This window comes from Mastigoproctus giganteus, chromosome 6 (genome assembly GCF_048544385.1).
Source record: "Mastigoproctus giganteus isolate SK-2022 chromosome 6, ASM4854438v1, whole genome shotgun sequence".
Classification (NCBI taxonomy): Eukaryota; Metazoa; Arthropoda; class Arachnida; order Uropygi; family Thelyphonidae; genus Mastigoproctus; species Mastigoproctus giganteus.
In genome coordinates, this window is record NC_143580.1 from 200,864,909 (window position 1) to 200,879,712 (window position 14,804).

Below are 14,804 nucleotides of genomic sequence, written 5' to 3' on the forward strand. Positions count from 1 at the left end.
TAATATATAATATAGAATACAATGATTATGTAGCTAATGATCTATAGATACATTGAGCCTTTTTCAAGGGCTAACCCCTTTCAATATATCCCACCAATAATTAGCAGAGCTGTCTGTTTGTGATTGCCATCTGCCTGTTTAACTTGGTCCAATTAATAATCATAAACATAAAGGCTATTTTGGTTAAAATTTAAATTTAACAGCAAACAGGCAAGATAACAGCTAGCCCGATAGATAACTACAAAATGAATATATAGAATATAAAATGCTCAAAATTTTCATTCTTTTACTTAAAAAGTAAAAGTAAAGTGCAGCCATTATCAACCCACTGCAGGATGGAAGCCTCCTCAACAATTCATGCTGAGGAAAATGGACCATAATCTGCCACGCTGGTCCAGTGCGGGTTGGCAGATCGACCGTATTCAGCAGTCAGGGGCTTGAACCCCGGTCTACTCAAAGAGCGTGTGTTACTGCACTCCCACTCCTGACCACTCGGCTACAGAGGCCTTTTCTTTACTTAGTACAGTTCAAAGTGATGAGTTGTTTCCTATTATTTATGGTTAAAATTGGTTATTCTCAGTTAACTATTCTTAATTATCCGTTCAGCATAGATCATCTGCTAAGTGGTAGTGATAGGTTAATTTAACAGATGTATAATGATTGTCTATAATCGACTACAAAATCGGTTAGAATTCAGGTATTTGGAATTAGCCATTCCCTTTTTTTCTTATTATTCTAAATTTCATCATTATATTTATATATTAAACACCATCTAGTATCCCCTTGTAGTCATACCAGGATCCCTTACTAAACAGTTGGGCAGTTACGCTCCCGGTATATATCCTAAGTAACATTATATAAAGCTATTTTCTTTACTTTTCACTTTTTACTATCTAACTCTAACTTTTATACCTCAAGGTCTATTAGAGCAATTCGAGGGAAATTGAGGTACTATTACTATACTTATCCCTACTTCCTTTCTTCTTATGTCAGCAGTAGCTTTCTTTTGCATAAATATAAATCAAATGATATTAGCACAACTGAAATTGAAAATTATGTTGGCCTTCTATTTTCTATATAATATTCTATATATTCATTTCGTAGTTATCTGTCGGGCTAGCTGTTATCTTGCCTGTTTGCTGTTAAATTTAAATTTTAACCAAAATAGCATTTATATTTATGATTATTAATTGGACCAAGTTAAACAGGCAGATGGCAGTCACAAACAGATAGCCCTGCTAATTATTGGTCGGATATATTGAAAGGGGTTAGCCCTTGAAAAAGTTCCTTTCAATGTATCTATAGATCAATAATTAGCTACATAATCATTATTGTATTCTATATTATGTATTATTACTAATTATATATTTAATTCCAGGGTACGGCAATGTAGACCTACACAGGCTATCTTAGTCTTCTTTATAAGTTATTTTGGCCTTATGACCTGCTGTTATACTGTTATGTTTATATACATATTCAGTACCTATAAAGTATAAATTATACTTTTACTATAATAACTAGATTACAGGCATGGCATTAATCTGATCTGATGTAACTTTTACATTTATCCTAATTATTCTTAATAGATTATATATATATTATTTATTTTTATTTTTTTAAATTTTTTTTTCTGTTATTAGAAAGAATTTCAGAGTCTGTTCATAATCATCGAAAGTGGCACTTCACAGATTATGGACAAAAACATTTGCAAAAAACATATAAAGGATTGGATTTTACCATCATGTGCTACAACATTCTGGCACAAGATTTACTAGAAGATAATGATCATCTCTATTACCATTGTAGTGATGCTGTATTAGAATGGAACTATCGTAGTCAGAACTTGATTAGAGAACTCAAGGAGTCCAATGCTGATGTAAGATCTTTGTTTACAATTTCTCGTATGATAGGCATACATGAGTGTTACTATTTAAATTAACTAGTAGTTAATAGCACTAGTGAAAGGTCCACGATACTTACCTTGAGTTGGAAATTATCTCAATAGATATTTGAAAGACTTCTTTTTCTCTAGGTACTGCTTATATCATAAAACAGACACAATTTAAAAAAATTGTCTGTTTTATTTCACAAAAATTGTGAATTTTGGCATTCTCACAGTCAGATACTACATGCACCCACTCCCCTTCCTAATTTAAAAAAATGATTGGGAACCCTTTCACATCAAATACTGAAATAAAAGGCATGCAAATGCTAAAATTTGTTTTTTTATTCGAACCACCAAAAGTAAAGTCAAATTAACTAAAACCAGTGCCTACAGTGAAATTGGATGTGAATTTTTCAATTAAGATAATTTTGGAGGATTAAACATAGGGCTTGCAAGGTAAGTCTTTCAAATTTATTGAAAAATATCTTTTCAAAAATCTTAACCAGAAATTAAAACACTTCACTCAGTGTAAGTTATTTGGGCTTAAATGTGCAATTTTATTGGTTCAGGGGAAAAGGTTCATCATCATCATCAGCCATTTTCAATCCACTGCAGGATGAAGGCCTCTCCAGCAACTTTCCAGTTCCTTCTGTTTTGAGCACTGGCCATCCATTTACTACCCAAAAACTCATGAATTTCATCTATCCATCTCTGCCTTTGTCTTCCAGGTTTTCTTCTAGTTCCTCTTGGATACCATTCTGTTATTTTCTTAGTCCATCTGTCATCATGTCTTCGAGCTATGTGTCCTGCCCAAGACCATTTTAGTTCTTTAGTTTTGATAAGAATGTCCTTTACTTGAGTTTGCTGCCTAATCCATGTGTTTCTCTTCTTATCTAACAGTCTGATTCCCAATGTAATTTGTTCCATTCTTCGCTGTGTAGTTCTCAGCTTCTCTTCCATTCTTTTTGGTGAGTGCCCAAGTTTCACTTCCATAAGTCATGGTGGGGAGTATACATTGGTTCATTATTTTACGTTTCAGACAAACTCGGATATTGCTCTTCAGTATGTGACTATATTTGCTGAATGCTATCCATCCAAAATTTATTCTTCTCTTGACTTCCAGCCATTTATCATTATTACAGCTAATAACTTGTCCCAGATAAGTATATGACTCCACCTTTTCAATTACTGCTCCTTCAATCATTATTTCCCTTTCTGTGGCATACTTGTTCATCATTACTTTTGTTTTAGCCATATTCATCTTTAGTCAAAAATCCTTACTAACCGTGCATAACTGATTAAGATTTTCTTCTAATTCTTTGGGATCGTGGCTTATGACCACAATGTCATCTGCAAATCGTAAATGGTTTAGGTACTCTCCGTTCACATTGACTCCTTTCTGCGACCAGTCTAATCTTCTGAAAGCTTCCTCAAGGGCAGCAGTAAACAGCTTTGGAGATATTGTGTCTTCTTGTCGAACTCCTTTCTCGATTTTAAATTTCCTACTGTCTTTGTCTAGTCTAATAAAGGAGGTAGCACTCTCATATATTTTCTTCAAAATCATAATATATGGGGTATCTATGCCTTGTCTTTCCAGTACCCGAAACATTGCCTTATGCTGTATGGAGTCAAATGCCTTTTCATAATCCACAAATACCAGGCATAATGGTGTTTTATATTCATTTGCTTTATCCATTAGCTGTGATATTACGTGAAGGTGATCCATAGTTGAGAATCCTGTCCTAAAGCCAGCTTGCTCTTTTGGTTGATTCTCATCAAGTATTCTTTCTAATCTGTTAGTAATGACCCTTGTGAACAACTTGTAGATGTGGGATAACAAGCTAATTGGTCTATAATTTTTGATTTATTTCCTTTCTTATGCAGCAAAACTATGATTGCATTATTCCACTGCTTAGGCATTACACCTTTTCTAATGCACTTTGTGAAGAGCCTTGCCAGTTTTTGTGTTATGTCTCTTCCTTCCAATTTTAACAACTCTACAGTAACTTCATCTTCTCACGGGGCTTTTTGATTCTTCATTTTCTTCAATGCATGTTCTACCTCATCAGGAAGAATATCGGGTATGTCGCATGTGTTGCTACTTTGCAATCCATCTTCCCCACTGCTGGCATTGTTCCCCTGCTCCTTGTATAATTCTCTATAGTAATCCTCTGCTATTTGAATTATGCCTTCTCTGCTGTTTATAAGTACACCATCGCTATTCTTCAGTTTCAGTATCATTTGTCTTTCTGTATTACTGCTGCTCATGGCTGCTGATTTAAATCCTTTGTTTTCTCTTAATGCTTGTTCTACTTTTCTTGTGTTAAATCTTCTTATATTCTCTGAGTCTCTTTCTAATGGCTTTGCATAACTCAGTATATTCAATTTTCTCCCTGTCAGTGTTTTTCTTGCTTTTCATTTGTCGTCTTCGGTTCACCATGACAAGTGTTTCTTGACTAATTTTTTCTTCTTTGGATTTCTTTTTCCCTGTAGGTTTCTTGGGCTTTATCACTTTCAGAAAGTTGTAATATTCCTCGTCGATATCTTGGTCCTAAGCAGTCTGCAGAAGCTCAAACTTGTTCTTAAGTTCCAGTACATACTGCTTTTTCTCCTCTTCTGTTATCTCAAAGACCTTTGTATTATTTTCTCAAGTCAGTTTTTTCCTTTCCTTTCCTACATCTATATCAAATGTACATCTTACCATTCTGTGATCACTTCCAACATTTACCTTATTCAGGACGGTAACATCATTCACAATATATCTTCTGTTAGTGAGGATGAAGTCGATTTCATTAGTAGTTAATCCATTTGGACTCTTCCATGTCCACTTTCTGTTCACCCTTTTCTTGAAAAAAGTGTTCATTACTGACAGTCCTTGAGATTCTGCAAATTCCACAAGTCTTTCACCAATTCCAAAATTTCCTATAGTTCCCCTTTCTGCACTGTTTCGTTTTTTTCCAACCTTAGCATTGAAGTCCCCCATAATAATAGTGTTGTGGGTTTTCTGCTCATCTAGAAGACTCAATTTCGGTGTACATTTCTTCAACCTCTTCATCATCATGGCTCGATGTTGGTGCATAAATCATTATAATCTTTAGTTTGTACCTCTTAGAAATCTTGAGTATTAGTCTTGACACCCTTGGTGATGTACTTTTGAATTCCAAAATGTTGTTTTTAAAATCTTTATGGACCAGAAACCCAACTCCACCTTCACTCCTTTCACTGTTTCCATTGGTGTACAGCAGATTTCCACTTGATAAACTTATAAGTGATTCATTTCTTCTTCTTGTTTCAGCCAAACCGATGATATTCCAATTCACATTTTCTAATTACTTTTCCAGCTCTAATATCCTGTCTTCACCGATGAGTGATCTTACGTTATAACAGGCCAAGTTCAGGTTCCATGCATGGCAGCCTGGTCGTACCCAGAGATTCTTAGCACCCTCTGCTTCCACTCTGATCCTGCTGGGTACTGAGGGCCAGATAGCTGCTGGGTACTGAGGGCCATTTGTTTTGTCGTGCTGTCATATGCTGGAGGGTTTGGTCTTTACCTCTTCACGCTGACCAGGCACTTTGAAGAGAACCACTCTACACGTTAGTTGCCACCTAAGTGACATAACAGGGCTTACCATCAAGAAGGTGTGCATGAGTGGATTTTAGGGAGGCAGGCCAACCAGACTTCTCCTAAATCTTCTGTAATAAAGAGATATTGGATCCATCAGTGTTTTAGGCTGAGTGTCGGGGAAAAGGTTATAGTTATCCAAATAATACAATTTTCATCTTTGGAGAACATTTCAAGCTCATGTTATTAAGCTTGCTTTGGAGCTTAATAATGAGTTCCAAAGTTGAGTAGGTGTGAGTTATTATATCTTTTTTGCCTTGAACTAATAAACTTACATTTACGTGAAGGGAAGTTTCTGAGTTAGCAGTCGGAGAGTAGACTGCTAACTCAAAGGACATGCATCAGTTAGCTCTGTCAGATTATATTCAAGAGGATTATAGAAAGATAAATCGATTAATTTAATAGGAAATTTTTTTGTTGTTGTTAATTTATTTAAATATCTTGACTCAATTTCTGTAATTTTGTGACTTTTTTTAATATTTTGTAAATGAATTCTTACCTTTTCTAAAGCTGGATAAGTGACATTCTTTTAGGTATCTATTAAAATTTCATTTTGAGTTTGGTAATAAATAAAGTTTTGGTATTTTGTTGATTTAAATTCTGTAATATTTAGTTTAATCCTTACTTTGATGATGGTTGTTACAAGGTCCACATTGAATACTTCATCCAAAAATATCAGACTAGAATGACTGTAGACATTTCCTGTATGAGAGACAGTGGCATTATCCTATAGGCAAAAAAGACATCTGCCTACAGCCCCAATCAGAGGGGGGGGGGCCTCCAAAATCACTATCTCAAAAACTAAAACTCATTGCTGTTTTTTATTAATATTTTTAAGTGATTTTTATCGGAAACTGAACTTTCTACCTGCCAAGGTCAATGAACTTTACTTGAAGCTTAATTTCAAAATTACATTTCTTTTCAAAAATTGTTTTATCGATTTTGATGGTTTTATATTTAGTTCTTCCTTAAATAGTTGAGTTAATTTAACAAAATAAAGACTGCTTTAGAATGGAATTTGAGGCCCATTAAGGTATAACATGCCATTGATTAGACATGAGTTAATTTGTCTGTGTTACATATTCAAAAGTTTATCTAATTGATAATCATAACTAAACCGACAGTTCTTTTATTTGTTTGCAATGTAAAGAGTGTAATGATCTCCAATTAAAACTTGGTGCGTTACTAGATGATTTTGGTTTAATGAAGAAACAACTAGATATCCTTTAGAAAATGTAACTGGAAATGCATCAGAGACTCAGGTTTCTAGTGACCTCAAGTAATGCACCTCCGGTGCATGGAAAAAAGCGAAATAGAAGAGAATAGTCCAGTGCATTTTGCTCTGCTTAAAGAGGATTTAGTTTTACTGGGAGATTCTATTGTAAGGCAAACGAGTAACATTTTTTTTTGTGATAATGATAGTGGACTTCCAGGATCAACAGTTGATGTTACCATCAGATTTTGGGTGTGGGGGACTTAATGTGATCACTGGTGTGGGGACTATTGATATTAAACACACAAAGTGATGATTTGTTGGATAAATATATGGTCATTCTGAAAAAATGCCACAAATCAGGTCAGAGCATGTTTTGTGTCTGAAATTTTGCCCAGGCATGATATTCAAGTGCCTTGTGAATTAACTCAAGACTTAAAGGACTCTGCAAGCTTTTTGGTGAGAAATTTTTATCAGTGTATTCTTCACCTGTAGGTAAAGTGAATCTGCTTCATAAAAGATGGAAAATGTTTGAAAAGAGGAGTATTAAAGATACTTTAAGGGTTTGAGGAAATGCTTCTATAGGGCAACACGGATACACATTTATCCAATGATATGGATCGAATAACATTTGAATGCATCTTAAAAGCAATACTTGTGTTGTTCGCTGACACAACACAAGTATTGACAAGATGTGTCAAGTAGTAATATTTCAAATACCAATGCTAGTGTGACAGTCTTAAATAACTTCAAAGAGTGTGTCAGGATAGTAAACTGTACAAGAACACTTAGTCTCAACTCCTGACATTACCGTGTCTGCAGTAATGTCAGGAGTTGACACATTACTGTAGACACAGTAATGTCAAGAGTGTATCAGTAAAACAAATGAATTTGAACTCTGGTTCGGACAACTAACACTGACATACTGGGGCTAATGGAAATGTGTCACCCAGAAATTGGTGAGTTTCACTATGGTATAATTTATTTAGGAAGGATAGATAAGATAGAAGGGACTGGGGTTATGATTCTTATCAGAAGCAGCATGAGTGCAACTACAGCTTTCTCAGATTTAGAACTGAGGCATGCAAGCAAAGAATCTATGTGATGTGAAGTAGTTGGAGGCAAATGTATAATGAGAAGGGAGTAATCTACAGACTGGAAAGATTGTGAGAGGGCCTCTACATACAAATGAAATGGGCAAGGAGGTGTCCAAGTTTGCAGATGATACGAAGGTTGGCAGGGTTGTTAATGACACTAATGACAGTACGCTGCTGCAACAGGATCTAGAAAAGTTGAGTAGATGGGCTGAGAGAGAGAGAGAGAGAGAGAGAGAGAGAGAGAGAGAGAGAGAGAGAGAGAGAGAGAGAGAGAGAGAGAGAGAGAGAGAGAGGTAGCAACTGAAGTTTAACATTGACAAATGTAAAGTACTGCATGTGGGGAGCAGTAACCCCAGGGTAACGTATCAACTGTGTGGTACTACACTGACAGAGGTAGAGAGTGAAAAGGACCTGGGGTAATTGTGCAGGCAGATATGAAGTTTTCTGAGTAGTGCAGACAGTCTGCAAGAGTAGCCCATGGTGTCTTGTCCTGTATATCAAGATCAATGATATACAGGAATTTTTCTAGCAGAGATAAGGAGGTGATTATCCCCTTGTATAAGGCAGTGGTCAGGCCACACCTTGAGTACTGTATACAGGTCTGGAGGCCTCATTTTAAGAAGGATGTAGAGCTGTTGGAACGAGTACAGAGAAGGGCAGCAAGACTGGTGAGGGAAACAAAGGTGTGATCTTATGAAGAAAGGCTTAAGTTCTGCAAATTGCAGTGTCTGGAGACTAGGCACCTGCGAGGCGATCTGATTGAGGTGTATAAGGCCTTGAATGGATTGAGCAGGCTCAATGCTGATTGGATGCTTCCCCTTGCTCAGAATAATTGCCTGATAGGGTATAAATTCAAATTGAGGAAAGATAGTTATAGGATAGATGTGTGGAAGTTTGCCTTTAGCCAGCAGGTGGTTGACTGCTGGAACAAACTTCCATCTGTCGTAGAAGGTGATAGCTTAAACAGATTCAAGGCAGAACTAGACAAACATTTGGAGCAGGCGGATGAGTGAAATGAGAAGTGTGTGTGTGGGTTTTTTTTTTTTTGGCTGTTGCTACATAAGCTTGCTTTCTTGTATCATGTGCCCTTGCTAATGCTAAATGCTGATGTGTTATTGTAGGTGATTTCAATTTGTTTTTTATTTATTTGTGCAAGTTGAAGGGGAAACTCACCTTGGAAGACAATTTTTAAATAAACTAGGTTGTTATTTGTCAGCATGTTAGCGAAATGCTAGGACTCACAGTACAGAAACTTTTAGCAAGTAATCATGTGGTTCTTAGTTTAAAAATATAGAAAGAGCTGGAGTTTCATCTTAAGAAAAGGGACTAAGGCCTTTATCAATTGAGCAGATAGCAGAGGAAGGGCTAATACATTAGAATTATGGAATATCGTTAAAGCGATAGAGAAGTTGTGAACATATATATACCCTTAAAAATATAGTGTGAGGAGGATGGATGAATACAGAGCTGTACTGACTGATAGAGCAGAAAAAGATAGTATTAGTAATGGCCGCATGGTTCAAGAAAGCCTATGGCTTATGCTGCACCAGCCACAAAAAAAAAAAAAAACGAACAAAACAAATAAATAATAATAATTAATAAAAAAAAAAAAGGAAATTAAACCTATCATTCTATGCGCTTCCCTTATCCGAAAGTACTATCCAGGTGACCTTTGAATTTCCCCAAACTATCGGCCTCTACCACCCATGAAGGCAATTTATTCCAGTAGTTTATAACTCGCTGGCTAAAATAAAACTTCCTGCAGTCCAGTGTAAACATTTCCCCCCGTAACTTGAATTTATGTCCCCTAGTTCTAGCATCATTTATAATCTTAAAAATTTCGTCCTCATTCATTTTACTGATGCCTCTCAGAGCCTTAAACACCTCGATCAAGTCTCCTCTAAGATGTCTAGTTTCCAAGCTCTGCAACCCACATATTCGAAGTCTTTCTTCATAAGGACGCCCTTTTGCCGATCTCACCAGGCGAGTTACCCGTCTTTGCACCCTTTCAAGAAGCTAATCTATGACATATATGACAGCTGGTATATGACAGTTCCAAAGTGATGAAGTGTACTGAAGAAGCATATGCCATCTACAAGTTGATCTGTAATAGTACCACAGAAAAGGTTATGTTAGCAGAGTTTCAGTATGAGAAATTACTGTCTGAATTAAAGAAATGGGATAAGGAGTTTTACGTGTGTATGTGAATGCAAAGAAGAAAATGAGTTAGATTAGACCCAGAAATTGCGCATGTGTGGGTCTCCCATGCATGCGCAATTCGCTTTAAATAAGAGCAGCCATTTTTGTTGAGTTCTTTGCGAGTACATACCTGTAATAGCGAGTCTTGTTTATTTTGCTTTTTTCAATAAAATTTTAAAATTAAGTAACGGTTATTAAATTAAATATGGATAGGTTTTTAATTAAATGGAAAGAGTTGAATGATGAGTCAGTGGCAGAAGGCAACAATAACAAAAGTGAGAACAAACCAGTTGCAAGTGTAAGTTTCATAAAATATGTAGTGTGCACAGTCCCTTGGTACAGTCCATAAGTACCAAGATAGTTGTTTAAACTTAGGATTTATGTATAGTGTACTTGAAAACTGGCCTGTTCCCAAATGCCCATTTATCAGTTAAAGATAAAAATTATTTTAGCCGTTTGCTATCATCGGAAGTAAAACAAAAAAAATATGGAAAACAGTAACTATTGTGGAAAAAGCACAAGTAGCCAGTTACAAAGTTGGCAGAATAATAGCAATGAATATACAGTATCACACTATAGCTAAGGATTTAAGTTTACCTGCTTGCAAGTAAGAGCTGGATGAAAATCAACAGAAAACCCTTTAAGACTAACTGAACATAATTTTTTTGCTTGTTTGCATATTAGCATAAGTAGAGACATGATGCAAGAAATCAAGTTTATACAGTATCAGCCAAAAAAAAAAAAATGTCCCATTTCACCCATCCAATTAATCTAAAAGTTTGTCCAGTTCTTCCTTGAATTTATTTAAGCTATCAACTTCCACAACGACAGATGGAAGTTTGATCCAGCAATCAACTACCTGCTGGCTAAAGGAAAATTTCTGCACATCTATTCAACTGTCTTTCCTCAATTTCAGTTTATAGCCCCCCCTCAGGTTTGTAATCTGACCAAGCAGAAGAATCCCATCAGCATTTAGCCTGCTCAATCCATTCAAGGCCTTATACACCTCAATCAGATCGCCTCACAGATGCCTAGTCTCCAGACACTGCAATTTGCAGAACTTAAGCCTTTCTTCGTAAGATCACACCTTTGTTTCCCTCACCAGTCTTGTTGCCCTTCTCTGTACTCGTTTTAGCAGCTCTACATCCTTCTTAAAATGAGGCCTCCAGACCTGTATACAGTACTCAATGTGTGGCCTGACCATTGCCTTATACAAGGGGATAATCACCTCCTTATCCCTGCTCGCAAAATTCCTGTATATCATTGACAAGATCCCATGACCTACTCTGGCAGCCTGTCTGCTCTGCTCAGAAAACTTCATATCCGACTGCACAATTACCCCCGGGTTTCTTTCATTCTCCACAAGCCTAAGTGTAACACCACCCAGTTGGTACATTTCTGTGGGATTACTGCTACCCATATGCAGTACTTTGCATTTGTCAATGTTAAACTTCAGTTGCCACTTCTCAGCCCATCTGCCCAACTTTTCCAGATCCTGTTGCAGCAGTATACTGTCATTACTGTTAACAATCCTCCCAACCTTTGTATAATCTGCAAACTTTGACATTAAGCTTGAACCTTCATCAATATCATTGATAAATATATAAAACAACAATGGGCCCAACACCGTATCCTGAGGGACACCACTAATAACATTAGTCCACGAAGAGTAGTATCCAATGATTACCACTTTGTGTCTTCTCCCACTCAACCATCCTTTTATCCATTGTAGCCACTTGCCCTTAATGCCATACTGCTCCAATTTGTACAGTAGTGTTCCATGTGCAGCAGTATCAAAAGCTTTCCTGAAATCCAAGTATATGATATCAAAATTATTTTTAGCATCCAGTTCCTTTGTGACCATGTCATAGTATCCAATCAAATTGGTCAGACAAGACTTCTTCTAAACTAATCCATGGTGTGGCGAATTATTACTGCTGTCTTGTCTAGATGATCCTGCAATGCTTCTTTAACCAGTGACTCCATTATTTTCCCTCGAACAGAAGCCAAACTAACAGGTCTGTAATTACTTGTGTTACCATTTGATCCCCTTTGTGAATTGGACACAATTTGCACATCTCCAGTTTGTGGGGACTTCCCCTAAGGATGCTGTCACAATTATGACTAAAGATTTGCTTACTTCCTTTGCCACCTCCTTTAATATAACTGGATAGATTCCATCCATCACAGTGCCTGCCTTATGTTCAACAATTTCTCCTCCACTTTGCTCTCAGTTATTACAAAATCATTTAACTCCCTGTTAGAGTTTGATAAACAACTGGCCCTCTTCTCCTTGAATAACTCCATGTGTGAATGTAGATGCAAAATACTCATTTAGTTTGGCAGCTATCTGAGAATGATCATCTACAGTCAAACCATTGATATTAAGTGGACCAATCTGATTCACCCCCTTCCTTTTAGAGTTTATATAAGTAAAGCAGTCTTTTCTGTTTTTTTTTTTTTTTTGCATCCATTGCCAAAGATTTCTCATAATATGCCTTCACTTGCCTAACCTCCTTTGTGACTTGATTACAGACTAGCTTATATATACCATATCCTTTTGTGTTGCCTGATAATTTATATGCATCCCATGCATTTTTATTCTCTGCCACGAGTCTCATTAGTTCAGCTGACATCCATTTGGGCCTAAACCTAGAAAAGCATTTCTTAGTTGGAACAAAAAGCCTAGTAGTTTCCAAGATTACTTCCTTGAATGCTTCCCATTTAGAATTTGCTGTTTTGTAACATCATCAGTTGGGGCCACTGTATAGAACTTGAACAATCTCTGAGACCACTAGTCACCTTTTCGAAAGCAAAAACCCTTCCCTTTACCCCTGATGGTAGTTACATCTTAAAAGAAATCCCACATCAGTACAGTGTGAGACTTATGTAATACTTATGAAGATTATGTTACTTCTGATGGAACGAGAAAGAGACTTAAAAGGGAGAATAATAAATATTATACAGATGTAATTAAATTGAACAGATAACTGTAGAGAATGTAAAGCTACAGAACTTTATTAAATGTTCTATAAACTTATATTATTAATTAATTGATAAGGCGATAATTAGATTTATTTTTCACTTCTATTACTCATACAATTAATTTAAGAAAAAAAAATTTAACTTGCCTGAAATCTGACATACTGCATATATTAACTAACTTGTTTTCCTACTGTGCTTGGTATCCCATGCAAGCAAAATGCAATGTGATGTGTGTTCTGAATGGGAGTGGTGACATGGGAATGGTCCATGCTTTGTCATAGTTGCACCACACTGTACAAAACTTCTGAAGTTAATTGTTTTGCTGTTAGTATTCTGATTTTATGTTATACCCTCATTAAAATATTTCTGAAGTATACTAAAATACAGCATATTCCACTTATATATCATGTATAAAATTAAGTTTTATGGTATTTTGCTGTTTTCAGAAAAGTCAAATTTTTGCAAACTTTGAAAACTTTGAAAACAAAGCTTTGAAAACAAATTTTCATCTAAAGCAGGGGTGGGCAACCCGCGGGCCAACTCTGGCCATCAGTCATTTTCAAAAAAATATATATAATAAATGGCCCACTGAAGAGTATATATATCATGAAATTATGTTTATTGTAATTTTTATTATGTTTGCTGTTATTAAATTGTTTTTAACATTTTGATTGCATGACGTCTAATGAATCATTTGAATTTGTGCCATATCTCATAACTTGAGTAAGCAGCAATGTTGCCAAATGGTAAGCAAGCATAGCTTCTGGCAAACACTGGTGAGCAGGCATAGACTTGCATACAGTCAGTGGTTCCTTGGACACTGCTCTGCAGAATGATTGTAGTGCAAGTGTATTTGTGTTTCAGTGGCAAATGTCAGTGAATAATTGACATTTGCCCATTAGTTTGGATAGGATGGATAAATAGTAATAAATAGTTTGGAGAGGATGGATTTACCATTTTATTTTTATGGAGGTATTTATTGAAATCTATCGCAGTGCATAATTGAAAATCTAAGATTATTAAGGTTTTATAAAATCTTTGAAATTATAATAATTTTCGATTTAATTTTTTTTGCAATTTAATACTATAATTGTATTTTTGTAATTTTATCTTGAATTTGTTGTTCGTGTTCCTTATTACATAAAATTAATTATATGTACGAGTATGTATAAATATTACAATAAATACCATAAACTATTTATGATATTATTTTCATTATACACTAGTTTAATAATCCTAAAAATTGTAGAAAGCTGGGGGAAAAAAAAAAAAAATGGCCTGTGTGTGTGTGTGTGTGTACCTAAGAAACATTTTATTTGGCCTGCTATTTTTCATACAACTTTTTTCTTTTTCTTTTTGTATAGTACGCTGCTTTGTTTAAAAGAAAATTGAGATTCATGCCTTATGGAATATGTTTTAATAATGATTCAAAAACAGTTTTGTTTGTTTACACTAAAATATGTGTTTAAACTTGTACTATTTGAAAAAAACGATATCAGAAATTTCACGGACATGAATGCCCATAATAACAACCACCTTTATGGGTAAAAGTAATGACAAATACGGCTCTGGCTAATCAAGATACTTTAAATAATAATTTAAATAAAAAATAATTTCTTCTTAGAATTTATTCCATTATTACAACAATTCTCAACCTAACATCGAAAAGTCATTAGTTTATTCTTTTTTTTTCCATTTTCTTCCATCTTCCCAATCTCCATCCACCAGTCCTCTTCTATTCAATTCATAGCTGCTCTCACATCCTCTATCCACTTCCTTCTTGGTCTTCTTCTCTTTTTCCTT

General features: G+C 35.5%; 1 protein-coding gene across 1 annotated transcript in view; it reads left to right on the forward strand.

Annotated features, from left to right (window-relative positions):
- LOC150084876 (uncharacterized) overlaps nucleotides 1-14,804 on the forward strand; it is a 74,167-nt gene that overhangs the window by 40,383 nt on the left and 18,980 nt on the right. The window contains exon 3 of the mRNA XM_090376674.1: nucleotides 1,641-1,876. Coding sequence (XP_090232800.1) covers nucleotides 1,641-1,876 — 236 coding nt within the window. The remainder of the gene's footprint in view (nucleotides 1-1,640; nucleotides 1,877-14,804) is intronic.